Here is a 21,306-nt window from a genome sequence, read left to right on the forward strand (position 1 = left end):
GCTATCAAAAGTCTCTGCTCTAAGGCAAGATTAAGAAGAATGAACAATGGAATATTATTATTCTTATAATTCAACCTTTAAGCATAGCTCACCAACCTTATCCAGAGCAGCCTGAACCACGGCTTCACTTTCTGTGTCCAAGGCTGATGTCGCCTCATCCAACAAAAGGATCTTGGGGTTGCGGACCAGGGCACGAGCAATGGCGATTCTCTGTTTCTGTCCCCCACTCAGCTGTGCCCCTCTCTCACCAACCAGGGTGTCAAATTTCTACAATTAAAACGATAAAGAAACGAACAAAATAACAGGAAATGTCGTAAAACAATAAACTACCTCAGTTCACCTTTCAAATTGGGGCGTAATCATCACTGGAGCTTGGCCAGCAACACAGCCCAGTACTTGGCAACAAAGTATCTACCACTCGTCCATAGGGTGAGCGCTGGAAAATCCACAGTAAACTGGACTTCCCCTCTAAGGACGTTCATCCAATGAACAGGAGTTTCCTAAGTTCACAGGAGCCTTGGGGTGACAGAGGCAGGCACAACTCACGTTGGGCAGTTTCATGATGAAGTCATAGGCGTTGGCTTCCTTGACTGCTTTCTCGATCTCATCCATGGTGACGTTCTCTCGGCCATAGCGAATGTTTTCAGCGATCGTGGTGGCAAACAACACAGGTTCCTGACTCACCACGCCAATGATTTCCCGCAGGTACCTCACATTGATGGTCCTGATGTCCTGGCCGTCGATACTGACCTGAAACGGGATGTGTGGTTGTCACACTTTAGAACCATGGAGTCAGAAGGATGGGCAAAGGTAGCGCCGCTGGCTGCGCGACCACTCACCACGCCCTCTGTGGGGTCGTAGAGCCTCTGCAGCAGCTGGACAGTGGTGCTCTTCCCACAGCCACTGTTGCCGACCAGGGCCACCGTCTGTCCGCTCTGCACCTTCAGGTTGAGGCCCTTCAAGATCTGCCAAGACAGACGAGACGCTAATGTTAGGGCAAGGCCCAGGCAGAGATGCATGTAGATCTATTTGCTGGCATTTCAATTCGGTAGCATGCAGAGTTTACATATATGCTTACCTCTACAACCGTTTAGAAACCATTAAGAATTTTTCATGCAACAGAAAACTGTCCCCATACCTGAACTTCTTTTCGAGATGGATAACTGAAGTGAATATTTCTGAATTCCAAATTCCCTTTAATGTTGTCTGGTTTGTGCCCATCCGTTGAGAAGCTGTCAATACTGGGCTTCTACAGAGATGAAAATTGGCAGAGATCACTTGAGTGACAGTAATGGGCTTCATGAAGAACTTTTCAATTAGCTAAGATAAATTGATAGGGAAACTATCTCAGCTAGCAACTCCTTTACTAGAAGGCTAAGCTGGCAGGTCAGACTCACGTTGTCAATTATCTTGAAGACTTCATAGGCGGCTCCTCTTGCATTGGCGAAGGCCTCGATATTCGGAGATGCCTGTCCAATACTGAACGCCCCAATTAATACCGAAAAGAAGACCTGAACGTGTGAAGAAAAAGCATTGTGTTACTTGGCTTGCCACAGTTCTCTCCTATTTCCTCTCTCCTCCAATACAGCGAGTTACATTTTTAAATGTCAAGGCAACCTAAGGAAACCAGGTGTTAAGAAAAATCTTAAAATTTCATCATTGTAAATTTCAAATAAATCACCACAAAAATGTAAAGTGAAGAAACTGAGATTATTTAGCTTCATGTGATCACTTCACATTGTATATACATATGTCAAAACCTCACACTATATCCTGAAAGATAATACAAATTTTCAACCGAAAAATATAAAAATTTACAACATGAAAAATTTTTTAAACTTCCCATAATTTCATTTAGCCTACAATGCAGAATTAATCTCACCTTTCCAGTGAGGCAGCAACATACAAGCTCTATCTGAGTATTACAATAAAACATTTTTCTACCTTTTCAATGACTAACAATTTTTATTTAGATCGTAAGGACTGTGATATGGAAACCAACACTAAAGAGCAAGTGAAGAGACCAAGGTGCACATCCTGAGTTAGTATTACCAGTTATACATCCGCAGGGCATTCTCTTGGAAAATTCAGTCTTCTATTTCATGGACAAAAACAAAAAAGACCCTATTGTTCTCTCCACAAGTTGTATCAGATAACACTAGTTGTGACAACATTTTTTAGGTTATAAAGCACAAGCCACGGGATGATTCTTTATGGGGTCTCATCTCCTAAGTTTCGGAGTTACTTTGATAAAAATATTTGTCACAGTTGATGGGAACTAACACCATCCATTTATTTCTAAATCATTCAGGAATTATTTTGCTCAATAATTTGCACAGAAGAGGCTTTTGCTAAATGAGTCTGTATTCCTTGCTCTTTATAGCACTAACAAACAGGTCACATGATTCCTCTCACACGTTTGGCAGAAGGCATAACTGAGATTTGAAGAGTGTTAATGATTGCTCAAACCTTACAGTTAGTAGGCAGTGCAGTTGGAATTTTAACCTTTTGGGTCTGATAATCAAATCCTGCAGTCTCAGTCCTGAATGCTGCCTGTGAAACAGCTTTAGACTCCATGAATATGAGATTGAAAGTACTTATTCCTAGAGACAGAACTACAGCTCAGTGGTCCAAACGTGTGGTAGGCAATGTTCAGGAAAAATAAAATCAAATCAGATTCTTTATATCAAAATTAAGCAGTTCACATCTCATTGCAATTTAGGTTTATCCAGGTTCAGTACCACAAACAAAACAAAAACTATCTTGGTAAAATCTGTCCATATCTAAAAATCTTCACATATGAAGCACAGTTCAAACAACAATAAGAACAACAACAACAAAAAAACAAAAAATAAGGAATAACTATGAAATTCATGTTACATATCTGAATCCCAAGAAAGAGAACTACTTTAAGGGATTCAAAGAATTATGGTTTATTGTTAACTCTGTCTCCTTGTGGTTAGCCTAAGACAAAGAAACAGAATGAATTTTCTAATAAGATACATATTCAGTTTTATTGCACATAATTTCGACATCTTAAAATAAAATAATGTCAAGGGTAAAGTCTTTTACACTTGCTTAAATTCTAAAATGCAAAAAATATTTATAATGGCTAATACTGATTGTCAGCTTGACAGGATCTAGAATCACCTAGAAGACCCTACCCACTGAAGGCTTCAATCCATTTGAAAGGAGAAATGCCACTGAGGAAATGCCACTGTTAGAAACTAACCTCCTAGGGGAGTGTTTCTCTATGACCAGCCTGAAAGGTATGCGGAGGTCAGTGAGTGCAACTGTGGCCCAAGGATGCTGAGTAAACCGTGAACTGGCAACAAACTTGACGGCATCATCCACAGGGTATGGGCTTTATAGCCATGAAAGATGCAATAGCGGTTGGTGGGGGGCATGAAGGTTTCAGAAAGTCACTAAGACAAAGCAGTGTGGAGCAAGTTTGGATTCCTAGCGAGGAGGCCCTGAAGGACCATCTGTAAAGCTGTAAGTGAAGCCTGACTTGAAATGGAGACTCCAAGATGTCGAAGATGGTAGGACTGTCAGACAGAGATGGCACAAGAGACAGGTTATGAGTACTACAGAGAAGAAATCGGAAGGATGGGACGACCCAAGTCTTCGGAGTCAAGATGATTTTGCCAGAAGGCCCAGATGCCTCCCGTAGCAATGTGGGCTTTGGTATTTTCTCTATTTGGGTTCAGGGATGTGGTCTTTCCTCACTGTCTCCATGCTTCCCTTTCGGAATACGAACGTTTGTTCTGTGCCATTGTATATGGAATATGTAATATGTAAAATCTGATGTTATAGGGGCTCAGATAAAAGGCTGCCTGAGTCTCAGAAGAGACTATATTTATACTTTTGAACAGATATTGTTGGGACTAACAAAGACTATTGAGACTTTCAGACTGAATGTCTTTTGTATATGGGACAGCTCTGAGCCTATAAAGACAAGGGAAGGAATGTTGTGGCTTAAAAAATTATATATTTGGGTATCAAATTGGCAAGGGGTAGAACTGTGATGGTTAATTTTGCAAAATCGATGGGATTTAGAACTCTAATAGAGTTTGAGTATAAATCAACCCATACTTTCCTATGTGTGAATAGTGGATTAGAAAAGAAAAGTAAAAAACTTTAGTAGCAAGTTTGATACAAAGAAAAAAATTTCATCCAATGAAAATTCAAGCTGCAGAAGTTGGTAATGTTAATATGTAGGGGTTGCAATTGCAACGCCGCCATTTCTATGTAAGAGATATGGAACTCCAGATGGAAGTGATACTAAGGTTAATATTTAGGCCGTAGTAGAAATTGTACAACAGATCTACAGGCAAAATTGGTGCATTTCCTTTCCTTTCCACTCTTTAACCTAATAATGCATATCTCTGGCATTTAACACTTATTCAAAGTATACTTTCTTCGATACCACTCCGTTGCATTAGAACTTCATTTTTGCTCCATGTGTAACTTACAGTGAGCACTTGTCCAATGGAGTATTCTTTCGAGATGACCAAGGACGTCCCGTACCAGAATGCCAGCGCGTACGATGCATAGATAAGCAGGAAAGCTGCGCCTATGGAAATGTTGGCTGTGATAGCTTTCTTTATCCCAAGCTTTTTGGCTTCTTCTAAATTGTTATTGTACCTGGCAGAAAGATGGGAAGCAATTATGTGGACTTATAAGCCTGATGGAAATGTCTTAGTGTAACATGATTGCTATCGGTCAGTTAGAATGTGCCCAACCCTACAGGACACATGCATTTTCTCCACGTACTGACATTATGATATGTTATTCCTATTTATCCTCTTCTTGTAGAAAGGGATATTGGGGTGTGTAGAGAGTATTTTTCTTATGGGAGTCTTCTAAAAGTCCTTTCCTTCCTTCTTTCTTTCTTTCCTTCCTTCCTTCTTTCTTTCCTTCCTTCCTTCCTTCCTTCCTTCCTTCCTTCCTTCCTTTCTTCCTTCCTTCCTTCTTTCCTTCCTTCCTTCCTTCCTTCTTTCCTTTCGTCCTTCCTTTCCATCTTTCTTTCCTTGGTTTTTGGAGACAGAGTTTCTCAGTGTAGCCTTGGCTGTCCTGGAACTCTGTAGACCAGACTGTCCTGGAACTCACAGAGATCCACCTGCCTCTGCCTTCAGAGTGCTGGGATTAGAGGTGTGCAGCACCACTTCCCAGCCTAAAAGTTCTTTTTATGTGAGCCTTAGAAACAGTGAAACCAGTGAAGCGATGTTTAGCTAGCTTCTAGGACGTGTATTATTTCATACATAAGAGAGAAGACACAAAAAGCAACTATCTTTCATTCAAAATATACAGTTTTAAAAATTAATTAATAAAAGATTGATTGTTAGAAAATCCTAAACACAAGAAGATCATTTAAGTCTCTACAATTTAGGGAAGCTTTTGGACAGATTGCTTCCTAAATTGTCTCCTTCTGGAATTATTGGAATGATCGATCACAGGATAACACATGTCAGGGCATAGTTAAAGCTATGAAGTGCCCTACAAAATTTTTACATTTACATAACCTATAGAAATTTCTCCCATAGCTGTTTTAAAACCACTGACCTATTAATTTGTTCTTTTTACTAGTGCACTTTGCACATATTGCCTATGCATTCTTCCTATGAATGCCCCCTGTTGTATAAGGAAATGTAGGATGGTAGACCATAACATGCATCAAAGACAGAAAAAAAGCCTGTCAATAGCTCTGTAACCTATTCATGGTGCAAAGCTTAGAGAATACCTTAAGACAGTGGTTCTCAACCTTCCTAATGCTGCGATTTAGGGAACACATACAGATACCAGGTAGATACAAATACCAGATAGATACAGATAAATGAAAACAAAGGGATAGAAGAGAAAATAAACAAGCAATACTGTGCTTACACAGGTCATTTTAAAGATTAGTTTGTAAATGAACATGTCATTGATGTGAAGCCAGACATAAACATCATCCGTTCATTAGAGGCTCTAGCAGGGAAATGATAATTAAAAATGAATGCGTAATTAACAAAACAGTGCCTAGAAAACATTCTCAATTATCATGAAGAAAGGTGTTAATTATGCAAGTAGCTGTTTATATAATTGTGCAAGTAGCAGTTTTGGTTAAGCAAACAAATCAATACCTATGGGAAAACACTTATAAGAAACACGTGAGGAAAAAACACGCATACAAATTTTGGGTAAGGGTGCATTCTTTGTCAAGGTCTTACTTTAGAGGCTCAGGGTGACCTGGAACTTGGGGTCTTCTCGTCTCAACTCCCCAAGTGCTAGGGTGATAGGCACAGGCCCCCATACCAGAAAGAAAGCACTTTTTGAGAACAACACTGTCCTTTTGAATTAAAGGCCTTCACAATTATAGTTAAACTTTTATTACAAAAGAGATAAATTCCCCGTCACCAGTTATTTTGAAGGGGAAGCCAGATAAAGATTGATGTTGAAAGCATATGAAAGAGAACTAGAAAGAAAATCTAAAGATATATATGTTTGGTTTAATAATAATCTCTGCCAGCAGGATGGCTGTTGCCTCCAAACTTGCCAACCTGAGTTTGATCCATGCAACCCCTTGGTGGAAGAAGAGAAGCAACTCCTGCAAGTTCTCCTGTGACTCTGGTGTGCACCCATGTGTAAGTACAAGCACATACAGCACACTCTGACATGCGCACCCCGCAGCAAATGAATTGAAACATAAAACTTAAAAAGTTTACAAAATCTTGTCAATTCTAATTCTGAGTTAAACTCCAACTCCCAGGTCTTCCAATCACTGTTTGGTCCCTATCTCTAGGTCAGGTTAACATAATCCCATTGCTGACTTTGATCCCACCCTTTGAATGTTCTCATCACCAGGGCCCGTCCAGACAGAGAAACAGATATAAAAACTCCTCGGATTCACACCTTAGGACTAGCCCATACCCTTGGAATAAAATACCATCTCTTCTCTATAGCTCCCACATCCTGCCCACACCCCAATCACCCTCCACTGACATAAGCTTCAGGCTCACATGCATTGTAATATATCTCAAACTACACCAAAGTTTTTGCCACCTCGTAGACTTTGGTAGACTGTTCTTCCTGCCCATCCAACCCCTATCCCTGCTTTTGAAGACCTTTCTCACCTCAGGTCTTAACCTAGATGAAATCTCCTTCAAAAGGGATTCTCTGACCACCATAGCTAAAATTTCCAACCTTAGAATAGTTGTTTGATCTTTCTGGAACATTTAAAAACTATAATTTAACGCTCCTGAGAAGTGTACCTCTTTGACTCTCATGACACTTTGTCTCTAAATCACACATCCTCCAGCCGCTCACTAAATATTTGCTCCTTTGTAGTTGTTTATCCCCCATTTCCCCTCTCACATGAATTTATACTTCATGAGGATATGGGCTACATCTGACAGAATGCCATCCCATCATTAAAGAAGGCTTCTCATTGTTCTTACCAATCATATTTTAAAGAAAAAAATAGAAAATCTTGCCCTAAACCAAGCAGATCATCGATACTGTCTTCTTTGAACTATGACTCATAGCTAATACAAATTATCTTTGCAGAAGTGAAATATAGCATGCCAGGAAGAGTTCTCCTAACACATATGTACAGTGTAAAAGATGACTCTAGAGTGATTGTTCATGTAAGAACAAGATACAGCGCTGTCTGAACTGGAAAGGCTCTGGCCACATGCCCTACTCTCGCTGAACAACTTCCCTTTTCCCCCAAATATAGTCACTATTATGATTTACAAATACTTCTACATTTTCTCTTCTTATAGCTTTATCACACAATATCTAACCTCCAAAACAGTACAATTTAGATTTTCTATTTTTAATTCACATATTCATAACATTAAAATAACACACCAAGATATTGTCATGATGGATATCAAGTTTCAAAGATACTGTGCTGCTGCTAGTAAATCAATGGATCTGACGAATATTGTTAATTTCAATAAATTAGCATACTTTCGGAGATCTAGTAAATAGGAAAAGTTCTCAGAATATTAGGAAGCAGTTAATAAAAAGATTTTTTTAATTTTTGTACATTTTTGAATGTTATTGATCATAGTTCAACTATGCAGGAGCCTGAACAAGAAAGACAGCAGCTAAAAATGTTCTTACAGTGTCTAGAGAGACTACTCAGTAATCAAGTGTGCTTGCTATGCCTGCAGAGGAGCCAGGTTTGGTTCCTAGCACCTAAGTCAGGCAGCTCACAAACAGTTGTAACTTCAATTCTAGGGCATCCATAGGCACTGGTGCACACACAGAAGGGGGGGGCACACATATATACATAAATTTAAAAATGAATCTTAATTAGTTTTTGAAAATTGTCCCTACAGATCTTATGTGAAACAGTCATTTACCCTTTTTGGTTTTGGTTTTGGTTTTTTCAAGACAGGGTTTCTCTGTAGCTTTGGAGCCTGTTCTGGAACTAGCTCTTGTAGATCAGGCTGGCCTGGAACTCACAGAGATCTGTCTGCCTCTGCCTCCCGAGTGCTGGGATTAAAGGTGTGCGCCACCACCGCCCGGCAACACTCATTTACTCTTAAGAGAATCAATCCAGAATTAGTATAATGGGAGAAATAATGATCATCAGAGACATGAAACACATGTCAGCCTTAGGAAATTATTTTATGGCAATAACCATCTAGAAAATGTTAGAATAGTCTTTGAACAACAGCTATAAGAAGAATACAAGTACAATGGTCAGTTTTCCAGAATTTTACTGATGTCACAATATTTATGTATTGACTTACTTAAGAAAATTATGGGGCTGGAGAGATGGCTCAGCGATTAGGAATCATGGCAGCCCTTCCAGAGGACCTGGGGTTCAATTCCCAGCACCCACATGGCAGCTCACAACTGTCTATAACTCTAGTTCCAGGGGATCAGGGACCCTCACACAGATATACATGCAGGCAAAACACCAATGCACATAAAATTAAAACATAAATAAATAAAATGAAAACAATTCTAGAGACTCTTTTTTAAAAAAAGAAAGTAAGAAAAATATAATTAACACTGCCATCCCAAATGGCATGTGGAATCACAAAATTAATATTTCGATCAACTTGAAAAAAACTTCAAACCTTGCAAGTTCTTTCTTTTGTCCTCCAAATGCAATCACGGTTCTGATGGCCGCTAAGACTTCTTCGGCAACGGCTCCCGCTTTTGCATATGCTTGAAGCTCTTTATCAGTAAATGAAGATAATATCTGTATAAAAATGCAACTTCAGATTATTAAAAAAATTAAGAGTTATAAATAAACAAATGTTGGTTGAATATTAATACATGTGAAGAATTAAAATCTTTCAGTTGTCTTTGGCCATGATATTCTTTTAGCACATGTGTGTGTGTGTGTGTGTGTGTGTGTGTGTGTGTGTGTTATCTAAAGTTCCTTTTTCTTCCATTATTTTTTGAGAATGAAGATATAAAACAAATTAGATGAAACACAAAATTTCCTACTGAGTATTTCATGGATAATCATCAAAGCAACAATTGGAACTTTGGGAGATGTTAAATTTCAGAAAAGAAAACATTTACCAGTCACCACAATATAATCATAAGCCATTACAGAAAATGGTTTTATGACTAGGACATGCGGTATTCCCAGCAACTCTTAGCAATACCCTATTTCAGAAGTGTTAGGGTGGAAGACTAGACGAATGGAGAGGACCAAGCTACAGTTTCCTCTGCTGGTGATGCCTGGAAAAACAGCATTCTCATCTACCAGGAACATTTTTTCCTTTGTTTTCTGTTTTGTTTTTTGTTTGTTTGTTTGTTTCAATGATGCTCTTTGATCTGTCAGTATGATTCCTGAGCACTTATAAACACATTCCTAGTTGCCTCAGACACATAGGATCTCATTTAGCCTTTGCAATTATAAAGGGAAATAGGTTTTCCTAGCTTATATAGAGGGAAATGGAAACTTGGCAGGTTAAGTAATTAGGTAGTAAGTGGAATGTCCAGGATTCAAGTCTGAGTCCACGTGGTGAAAGCTTGGATTAACGACTGGAGTGATCTCTGAAACATCTGAACTATTATGACAGCTGAATCAGTTTGTATGGGAAAAGGACCAAGCTTGCCATTTGGACAGGAATGACAAAGTTATCAAGCATCTAAATAAGTATTAGGCACAACTACTTCACAAAGTTCTGACTTAACAGTACTACTTCCTTTCAGTATATAATTTCTTCTCACTATTTAAGTAATAGGAATCGATTCTTTCTTGTCAGTAAAAGACCCAAAGCCTTTTTATTTTCATAGTACATTTCTTCTTTTCTTGTGTGTCAAAACAAGAGGAGCAACCATAGACACAGGAGCAGGGTGATGAAGGGAAACGGACATTTAGCAATGATGTCTACATGTAGATATTATCCTGAAGGTATCTGTCTTCATCGATGCCTGAAACAAACCCCCCTGATTATCCAGACCTCGAAGATGTCTCAAAGCCATCCTGTTCTGGATCTGAGTGAGGCTGGTGAGCACTGTCCCTGAGCAAGCAGGGTTGCAGAATCCTGGGGCTCACACGACAATGCTTTAGCAATGCTTCTCCCTTTCTCTTCACTCCCTGTGGCGCTCACAATGGAGGTCGCCACCAACAGGGTTACTAATATTTTTGGATTAGGCATTAAATTGAGCTATTTTAATTTATTAATCTATCCAAAATATTTCTCAACTCAAGAAATCTTTTTTCACCTATGCCCTTCATTATATGGAGACATGAATATGAAAAAAAATAGTATAAATTTTTTTCCTTATAAGAGATATGTTAAGAAAAGAAAGCATTTTCTTAGGGACCCCATGGCAGAGGAGGCAAAAAGAGTTTAGGAGACAGAGGGGATGGAGCGCAGCAGGAGAACAAGACCCTCTGAACCAGCGTGGCCAAAGCTGATACGAACTCACAGAGGCTAAAGCAGCATCCACAGCGCTGGCACAACACTGCACCAGGTCCTTTGCGTATATATGATGGCTTCCAGTTTAGTGTTTTTATGGGAATCCTGAATCTGTGAACGAGTGGGTCTCTGTTTCTTGTGCCTTCTCTTGGGCACTTCTTCTTCTGTTTGTCTGCTTTGTCCAATTTGACTGTGTTAGATTTTATCTTATTATATTTTACTATTATTCCTTAGAAGCTTGTTTGTTTCCTAATGACAGTCAGAAAAGATCCAGATGGGAGGGTAGGTGGGGAGAAGTTGGTAGGAGTCAAAGGAGGGAAAACTGTAATCAAGATATTATGTGAGGAGAAAAATCTATTTCTGACAGGGTTTCCATGTAGAGCCCTAAGCTAACACTAGCAGACCTGGCTGGCCTCAAACTCACAGAGATCTTCCTGCCTCTGCCTTCTGAGTGCTGGGATTAAGGGTGTGGACCACCACCACTGCCCAGCTCAGGATACAAATCTTTTACTTTCAAGAAGTTACCTAAGTTTTATACTATATCAGAATGATTATGAGAGGTATTATTTCAGCATTAATTTCTACACATTTATCACTATCTGCAAAAAAAATGCAGTCGATCTGGTATTCTGTGACCTTTCTACACAGTTTTTACATAGGTTACTTTGAAGACTCCTTGGAATTCTTATAGAAAATCATGTAATCCATAGTTTTATTTCTTCCTCACTAATCTATCTGTCTTTTTACTTTTCTTGCCTGATGGCAGCAGCTAGATTTCCAGGGCTTCAATGAAAAAGAAGTCAGAATATATTTCCTTGTTTTATTCCCAATCCGGTGGCGAAGATGCCTGTTTACTATTCAGGTATCTCTAGGGGTTGCCTAAGAGGCCTCTATAGGACTGAGCTGACATTCTGCTATTCTTACCTTCTGAGAGTTAACATCAGTGAGTGCTAGATAATGTCAAATGTTCTGCTAGATGATATGATCATTTATTTTCTTTAGCATATAGTATGGCAGATTACATAGATTTTTCAAGTGCCATATCATTATTATATAGCGGAAATAAATCTCATGTGGTCATAATACTTAATTATTTTCATATACAGCTGGATTTACCTTGCTATCAGTCAAATTCCCCAATGCAGGATTATTTTTTTTCCTTCTTTGATTTATCAAAAAACTTTCTTATTCCTTTTGATTTTATTGTAATATAACTTTTGGTTATGATGTATTCTGTTACGGATTTCTTTGATTTTATCCTGCTCAGGATCAGATTAATTTCTTGCATCTGATTATTGTGTTTGTCAGTCACTGTGTCTGCAATTCTTCCTAAAGCTCTATGCTTTTCCTTTTCTTGTGAGACTCAAGGTGATGATATGAATATTTTGTCTCACATGACCCTGAGGCTCTCTTCATTTTCTGTCTTTCAGATTCACTTATTCTAAATATTCTATACTTCTACTCTATAATCTCCATTTGCATAGATTGAACCTATTCTACAGCATAACTCTTTTTGCTGTTATCTCTCTCAGTTTGCTAATGCCGTTTTTTATCTTTTAAATAATTTCCTATTTTTCAGCTGTTGAGTTTTTGCTGTTGCCTTAAAGGAATTTAAACAAATGAAACATTTTTATGGTAGTTATTTTAAAATCATACTCTGGTAATTCCAATATCTTATTTACCTCAGTGTGTAGATCAGTAAAGTGTGGGGGGTGGGGGAGGTGTTTGTGTCCATTTCCTGATTGAGGGCATGACAGGGGCCTTTCTATCACATTCTAGACATTTTGTCCATATTAGGGAAGCAGGACACATATCCTTTTTAATATGATCAAAACCCAAGATTAAAAAAATGCAGAAAATCATATCAAAAGATTATCAAAGAGCATAGATTAAATAAATAGTATCAGAAGCAATGCAAGATTAATTATTAAAAAATTAAGTAATGGTCTGCTTTCCCAACTTAGAGTAGATATCAATATACTTTAGTTTTTCATTAAGTTCTGTTGTAAAGAATTTGACCTAATTTGATCAATGTTCTACTAAACAGAAAAATCAATTAAGACAAAGGTGCTTTGCAGCTTTTGGCTGATAACCATCGGTAACACCGTTTCCATCATGTTCCCGAGTAGCAAATCAGCAGCATTCAGGACTTCAGTTACTCTGTCTGCTAAATGAGCTAATGCCTATGCTTCAGCTGTATCTGGTGAACCTAGAAAATGCCTAATAAAGGGAGATACTGTTTGCAATAACAAAACAGCACCCGTTAGAAAGGGGGTTGATCCAAAAACTTCTCACCAGCTATAGCCTGACTTACTATGTGTAAAGCTTCATTTTGGTTGGGTTTTCATATCTTATAATTTTTATTACATGTAACCTCACAAAAATCTAAATACTGAGCCAATCTCTCCATCACATAGCGCCATTTACATCAAATGATTTCATAAAATAAATTACATGCTGACCCAGACATGGAAGATTAATCACAAAATTATGAGAGGCATGTGGATGAAGTGAAAAGAACGTCTGTGTTTCCATGACGGAAGGAGATAACTAGAGACTACAGATTCACATGTGTCCATGGCTGGACAGTACTTCCACCAACGACTTGTACTGCAATAGATTTAAATATATATGTGTATATTCACACACATAAGCATATGTGTACAGAATCATTTGTACCTATGACAAAAAGAATAAACAAATCTATACACATACAAAATACTAAAACTGAAAACTGAATGAGGCGTTTAGCCTTCCCTGAATTTGAACCTCTATTTCTGAAGAAAATGGCACTGTGATACTTCATGATGGTGGTGGTTTAAATGAGAATGGCCCTAATGAGCTCATGTATTTGAATACGTGGTACCCGGTTGGTGGAACTGTTTGGGAAGGGTTAGAAGGGGTGTTCTTGTTGGAGGAGATGCATCACTGGGGGTAGATTTTGAGGTTTAAACAACCCATCCCATTCCCAGTTAGGGCTCCACGCCCCACTCTGCCTTGTGTTTGCAGATAAACATGGAACCCTCAGCTCCAGCTCCAGTGCCATGCCTGCCTGGCCACTGTCAGGTACTCTGCCATGATGGTGATGAACTAACCCTCGGAAACTGTAAGAAAGCCCCCAGCTCTTCTTATATAAGTTCCTTTGGTCATAGTGTCTCTTCATAGCAATAGAAAAGAAGCCAAGATTGATGTTTACAGACTTTATGGGATCACATCTTTTCCCATGAAGGTCAAGGATAAGCTTAAAATTTCCTTCCCTCTTTTTCATTTCTTTTTTAGAAATACTCTCATGGCCAAGGACAGCATGAAGCACTATGGGGTTATCTCAGCTTAGCCTGCTGATGTTTTAACAGAAAGTGTGAAATCACATACAAAATTCACATCCAGGGTTATTATGGTTCAAAGATTCTTCCATGAACCATGGGAAAGAGCTTAAAATCCAGATTCACAGACTTCACCTACCTTTGCCCAAATGCCAGCTGACAGTCCAAGAACGGGGCTAATGGCCAAAATCACAAGCGTTAACTTCCAGCCACGAGTAAATCCTATTATAAAACCACCAAAAAATGTTGCCATTGCCTGAAAGAACATTCCAATTTTGTCACCAATTCCTTCATTAATTTTGGAGACATCACTAAAAGAAGAAAGATTGTGTTACAAGTAATGTCAGAACTGCAAACACAGGATTTTTCTACTGAGACTAGTGTTGTTTTGTTGGGAAGGACCACATTAACTTGTGCCTAGGATCTTTGTATTTGCCTGGTCTTTCTGGGGATCCGTAATAAAGGAAAGCTGTCATTTCCAGTAGGAGGTTTGTTTTTAACAGTATTTTGTGCCCAACGTGACCTCAGAATATAGACATGGGACATCTAAGACAATTCACTGTGAACTTTCAGACTGCTCAGAGAAGTGTGTATATGGCACTGTTCTCTATGAACACGAATCGTTCAGTTCACTGTGTCTTCTGTGAATCATACACAGGAGCTCCTTCCTTCTTCCCAATGTCTTCCAAGGCCACCATGGAGCCCCAGCAGAATGGTGTTCAGTGGGGCTGGACAGCCCACACTGCTCCTCCCCGCAACCACTGCTCTGCTCACTCTGCATTTGACTCTGCCAGTCTGGTCCCTCACTGAGTGCCAGGCAAGCAGCAGCTCCGCCCCCATCTCTGCCAGTGCACTGGGAACAGGAAGCTGTGTAAGACACAGGCACTGCTCACAAGGGTTTACTCTGTTCAGTGATGCACCAACACTCCTAACAGGGTGGTGGGATCTACTTCACAGCATCGAGAACAAAAGTGTATCTGACTTCAGCATAAAACTAGGTACTCACTCTGTGAGCCGGGTGTTGAGCTCCCCAACGTCATGCACGTCAAACCAGCCTATCTCCTGATTCATTATCGCGTGGAAAAACTTCTGTCTAATTTTGTGTATTTGTCTTCCAGCCGCCAGGCACCAAAATGAAACCTGAAGGTAGGCAACTATGAGCACACCAGCGCCAATCCCGGTGTAATAGTAGGCGTACCTGAAAAACAAGACCACTGTAGTGCTGTTTTCTGACCAGTCCTTCTCTTGGAACACAACTGAGTCTTACTACTTCAGCTCTCTGGGTATCCCATCATCCTTAACAGACAGGAAGGGGTTGTGAGGAGCAGAGCTGCCTTGACAGCGTGCAACTATGTCTGTACTAATGTAGAGGAATGGTTAACAGTCATCGCTACACTGGGGCAAATCCCAGTTCTTCACTTAACTACAATGTAAACTTAGGCTGGCTGCTTAACAACCCCAGCTTCCACTATATTATGAAAAAAATAGAAGAAATACAGTATGTCTGAAATGTCCTCAGGCCAGGGTCTGGTGCACAGTAACTACTCAGAAGATGCCAGTGATTTTGAAAGATCGTCAGTGTACAGGCGCATAAGTTAATATGAACAGTTGGAGTCTTGTCTGCTTTTATTACATCGGTATCAACTGATGAAGCCTCTCGGGTGGTCTTTGCACCTTGGGAGAGGGAAAGATGTGATGGAACTTGTTAGAAAGCAGAATCAAGAGGTGAAGATGGTCTCCTGCTCTTTTGAACTATAAGTTTAGCAGCGCTTGGAAGATGGATGACAAATAAAATTGATAGTGTTCCCATGCTATCTACTCAACTGGCTATTGAGAGCTAATCTAAAATGTTCAATAAAGCAAATGGCTTCCCTCCCAGTTTAAACATTTAACCAGGTCTTCTAGAAAAGCTGAGCAAGAGTTTTCTTGCTGTGTTTCTATAGCTAAAGATCTCATGGCTTCCCTAAGCACTCTGAATGTAGGTTAAATAGAAACCCTGTGTCTTGTAATTGTTTTTCTGGTGCTTGTGATGGAACCTCATGTCTCATCCATGCCAGGATGCTCTACCATCAAACCACATCTCTTTCAAAGCAAGTATCCTAAAATTAACTGAAGGATGTCATTTGGCATATTTTAAAATGTTCTTTACTTGCCATCTTTGAGTAAGAATGCTTACACCAAGTACTAGATTTAAAAATAGATGTATAACACACAACTATCCTCTTATGTTATGTTTACAACTTCAAGATCAACCTATCAGAATGTTGCTAAGCAAATCATCATTCAAGCTGTATCTTATAAACTATACTTATTAAAGATGTTATTGGAACATTAAATTTTAGTTAATAGATAACTGTATAATTAATTACTGTGTAAATGATAATGCAAGAAAGAGTTCAAAGCAAGTTCCATTTAATAAGTAGAACTTATACCTGATGAAATACTGATGTGCTTCATTGTAATGCATTTTAAGACTAGTAAATTTTACTATTTAAGAGAGTAGACTTTCCCCTACATTAAAAATATGCCTCATTATAGTAAATATTTATAAGTATTTCATTTTCATCTTTCCAAATGCTATATCTCGACTTTCTTTACAACTATCAGAGAAATCATAGTAAAGTACAGAGCCATTGTCATCTGATTCACCAACATATACCTTTGTACATCTGTTATAAGCTAGCCCACAGAATAAATGTCAATGTGCATAAATCATTAACAAAATAAAAAGTCTGCCCATGTCATTTAAGGCCAGAGTGACTCTATTTCTTCGGGGATGTTGTTTTTTCCTACTTAGCATTAGCTGTGGAGTCTAAAGGACTTCTGTTTACTTATCTTACTTATCATTATATCATGACTGGAAATAGCCAGGAAGCAAACTACTCACTAGGGAACAACTGAAAACAGTTATTGTGAATTCAAACATAGTGAAGGGGCTTTCCACTCCTCTAATTCCCCTGCATATGGTATTTTATCTTTGCAACTGCATATGTAAGTCTAATTGAGGTTCAAACTTAACTTAGAACATTTTATGATATAAACACTTTGCTTTAAAAAATATCTATAATGGATCTTCCATGAAAACTAATAGTCTCAAAACTTCTAATTGTACTATTATAATGCAAACTATAACTACATTACCGTAACTATAACAATGCAGAAAAGAGTAATAGCAATAAGGATAATGGATAATTACGTGGTCATCTCATCCTCCAGGTTGCTAAAAATGTCTGAAGCGTTGTAGTCAGCTGGAATGACACAAAACAAACATAAACACTTGATGTTTCTTTGCTTTCCATTAAAACCCAGCAAACAGAAATAAACTATGATTCGATAGTTTACATAGGCAACCCCAAAAATTCTACCAAGGAATTTATACAACTCATAAACACTTTCAGTAATATAGCAGAATACAAGATTAACTCAAAAAATTAGTAGCCTTCCTTTACACAGATGATAAATGGGCTGAGAAAGAAATCAGAGAAATATCACCCTTTACAATAGCCACAAAGGCCATAAAATATTTCTGAGTAACTCTAACCAAACAAGTGGAAGACTTATATGACAAGAACTTTAAATCTTTTTTTTAAAAGATTTATTTATTATGTATACAGCATTCTGCCTGCATGTATGCCTACAGTCCAGACAAAGGTGCCAGATCTCATTATAGATGGCTGTGAGCCATCATGTGATTGCTGGGAATTGAACTCAGGACCTCTGGAAGAGCAGCCTGTACTCTTAACCACTGAGCCATCTCTCCAGCCCAAAAACAACTTTAAATCTTTGAAGAAAGGAATTGAAAAAGACACCAGAAAGTGGAACAATCTCTCATGCTCTTGAGTAGGTAGAGTTAACATAGTAAAAACGGTGATCTTACCAAAAGCAATCTACAGATTCAACGCAATGCCCATCAAAAGCCAAGAAAAATTCTTTACAGACTTCAAAAGAATGGTACTCAACTCCATATGGAAAAGCAAAAAAGCCAGGATAGCCAAAACAATCCTATATCATAAAGGAACTTCTGGAGGCATCACAATCCCTGACTTCAAACTCTACTACAGAGCTTCAGTACTAAAAACTGCCTGGTATTAGCATAAGAACAGACAGGAGGAGCAACGGAACTGAATAGAAGACCCGGATATCAACCCACACACCTTCGAACACCTGATTTTTGACAAAGAAGCAAAAGATATCAAATGGAAAGAAAAGTATCTTTAACAAATGGTGTTGGCATACATAACTGGATATCAACATGAAGAAGAATGAAAATAGACCTGTAACTATCACCAGGCACAAAACTCAAGTCCATGGATTTCGTGAAGTTCTCGAGTTGTGTTCTCCCCATCCTCGTACCCTTGACTGTAACTAACACCTCCCCTGATCTTTCTGCTCAGATCACATCATTCATGTTGCCACAGCATCTCACCTTTGTGATAATACATAATCCGTCTATTTCACTTATTGTCTTCAGCGATAGCTCGCACTACAAAGGATAAAACCTGTGACACGGCCCTGCACTTATCCCTTTGCCATCTTTCCATAGTATACACTACGCACAACAGAAGAGTCCTTCTGAAATTTTAACTAAGATCTTCTAGATTTTTTAAATTTGTTTGTTTGTTTGTTTTCAAGAACGGTTTCTCTGTGGAAACAGTCCTGGCTATCCTGGAACTCACTCTGTAGACCAGGTTGGCCTTGAACTCACAGAGATCTGCCTGCCTCTGCCTCCTGAGTGCTGGGATTAAAAGCAAGCACCACTACTGCTTCTAGATATTTTTAAACCCATATCTTTCTTCTCAATTCTAATAGCTATGGAACTATGCAATCACTGTTCCAGCAGAGTTGCCATCATAGAAATGAATAGATAGATAGATAGATAGATAGATAGATAGATAGATAGATAGATAGATAGATAGATATCAGGATTATGTAGGCTTCTTCTTGGCTTTTGTGTGCCCCAACCCTATTCCTTTAAGAGTTGGGGAGGAAAATGACCAAAACCAAATATTTTTTAAATTTATGGGACAAAACTGTACTTTTTAAGACTCAAATATTTTCTTCATGCCTTAAAGAAAAGACACAGTTGGGAACTGATGAAAGAACAGACACTAAGGCTGGCTGGTGGTGGCGTACGCCTTTAATCCCAGTACTTGGGAGGCAGAGGCAGGCAGATCTCTTGTGAGTTCGAGGCCAGCCTGGTCTACAAGAGCTAGTTCCAGGACAGGCTCCAAAGCTACAGAGAAACCCTGTCCCAAAATGCAAAACAAAACAAACAAACAAACAAAAAAGAACAGACACGGAATATCCAGGAAAGAGAAGCCAGTATCTGGCTACCTATGCAGACCCCAGAGTGAGACCTCAGAAATGGAATGGTTACATAGTGTATTGAGAAGACAGCCACAGGACAGCACCCAGAGCCTCCTTAGACCTGGGGAAATTCAGATTCTAGTGCTCACAAGGGAGGGGAATAAAAAAGCTTGAGTCAATTCCTGTGTGGATGGTGCCAAACATCAGTTTGTTGTGGGGCTGGAGTGTACCTCAGAGGTAGAGACTGCCCATGTGCAAAGCCTTGGTTCAATCCCCATCAGTCTAGAAAACACAGATATACTGGTCTCTCAGACAGCAACCAGTGGGAGGTGAGAGCTACACCAAAACATCTAAGCTATCCTAAACAATTGCCACTTTAGATAAAGAGGGACTCAGCATTTAAACTATGCTGTATAAAATAAAAGGGGATTTTTGCACAGTCAGGTTCTGAAATATCACATCCATTATGCGAATTTCCAGACTCAACTCCCAGCCCTTTGCCAGTCCCACCTTCCAGAACTCTCTCTGATTCCATAGAACCCACTTCTGAGCACACCAAGGAATTTACTGTTCTCGAAGTATTCTGTCTACGTTATCTACATTTTCTTCAGCACTTTTTGCATTTTCTTCCTTAACCTGATTATTGTTTACTATTTTTCCCTACAGGAAAATACCCCCCCTTCACAAATAAACCCAAAAAAATGACCCCTTCTCAAATGACTTCACCATGGCATAGTGGCTCACCCTGTCACAGAATTTCATAGCAATTGACACATGATTAAAAAATAAAAGCCACCACCACGGACGCCTTGAATCCCATCACTTGGGAGGCAGAGGCAAGCAGATCTCTGTGAACTAGAGGCCAGCCTGGTCTACAGAGTGAGTTCCAGGACTGACTTCATAGCTATTGAAAGACCCTGTCTTGAAAAACCAAAATAATAAGTAAATAAATACCCCAAGTCAACCACGAGATGAAGTCCAGGAGAATGAGATTTATGGGACAGGTGGGGCTGAGCAGAGCATTGTCACATGAGCCACTGAATGCAAACTGAACTTCTTCCACGATATGGGAAAACACTGGGACCGAAGTGATTTCTGTTTTTGAAAAACTCACTGAGACATCATGTGGAAAATTGGGCAAAGGCAGGCAAGAATTAGAACATAGTAAGGCAGACAGAGCTGCATGTGAGGAAGACTGCAGGCACAGGGTGTAGCTGGGGCACGAGAAGGCTGGATTCTCACAGGGAGCTCAGTATCGTGGAAGGTGCCAAAAGAACAGGCCAACAGAAGAGAACCCAGCTCTGGATTCATTCTATTACTTTCAGTTTCTCTTTGAGATCTTTTTCCTGGTGCATTTTCATGACAGATGTCACTAGAGAGTTTGCTGATTAAAAAGGCATAGTAAGACATAGATACGTATGATCCACAAGGCCTCTTTTATCTCTCAAACATTATGATTCCAGATTTCAGGACGTTCCATCAGCCACAGCAGGAGAAACTGAACCTTTAGCCTAGGTGATCCATTTCCCACACATCTGTCCTGAGGGGAGCCCGCCCTCAGCACAGTGGGTTAACTGCCAGCAACAGAGATGAAATAGCAGCTAGAATCTCCCACCTTTGAGCTTCTCCCCTCTCAAGAGCTGGGCTGATGACTGGGTGCTGATCCTCTCGCCAAGACCTGACCACCTTCCAAAGCCACTGCCTCCCAACAGCATTACAGCAAGAGTCGTGATGGCCCAGTTGATATGGAAGGATATGAGCACTCAGACCTTTGCACTGTCTGTCCTCAT

At 39.4% G+C, this 21,306-nt stretch overlaps 1 protein-coding gene across 2 annotated transcripts in view; it reads right to left on the reverse strand.

Annotated features, from left to right (window-relative positions):
* Positions 1 to 21,306, reverse strand: part of LOC125399935 (ATP-dependent translocase ABCB1) — a 155,337-nt gene that overhangs the window by 34,491 nt on the left and 99,540 nt on the right. For both annotated transcript variants that reach the window (XM_087902427.1, XM_087902426.1), the window contains exons 5-14: positions 17,406 to 17,457; positions 15,216 to 15,407; positions 14,349 to 14,520; positions 9,081 to 9,205; positions 4,476 to 4,647; positions 1,398 to 1,511; positions 1,139 to 1,249; positions 840 to 965; positions 547 to 750; positions 97 to 267 (exon numbers count right to left, since the gene is read on the reverse strand). In XM_087902427.1, coding sequence (XP_087758553.1) covers positions 97 to 267; positions 547 to 750; positions 840 to 965; positions 1,139 to 1,249; positions 1,398 to 1,511; positions 4,476 to 4,647; positions 9,081 to 9,205; positions 14,349 to 14,520; positions 15,216 to 15,407; positions 17,406 to 17,457 — 1,439 coding nt within the window. The remainder of the gene's footprint in view (positions 1 to 96; positions 268 to 546; positions 751 to 839; positions 966 to 1,138; positions 1,250 to 1,397; positions 1,512 to 4,475; positions 4,648 to 9,080; positions 9,206 to 14,348; positions 14,521 to 15,215; positions 15,408 to 17,405; positions 17,458 to 21,306) is intronic.

Source organism: Myodes glareolus, chromosome 27, assembly GCF_982192425.1.
Source record: "Myodes glareolus chromosome 27, mMyoGla1.1, whole genome shotgun sequence".
NCBI classification, from domain to species: domain Eukaryota; kingdom Metazoa; phylum Chordata; class Mammalia; order Rodentia; family Cricetidae; genus Myodes; species Myodes glareolus.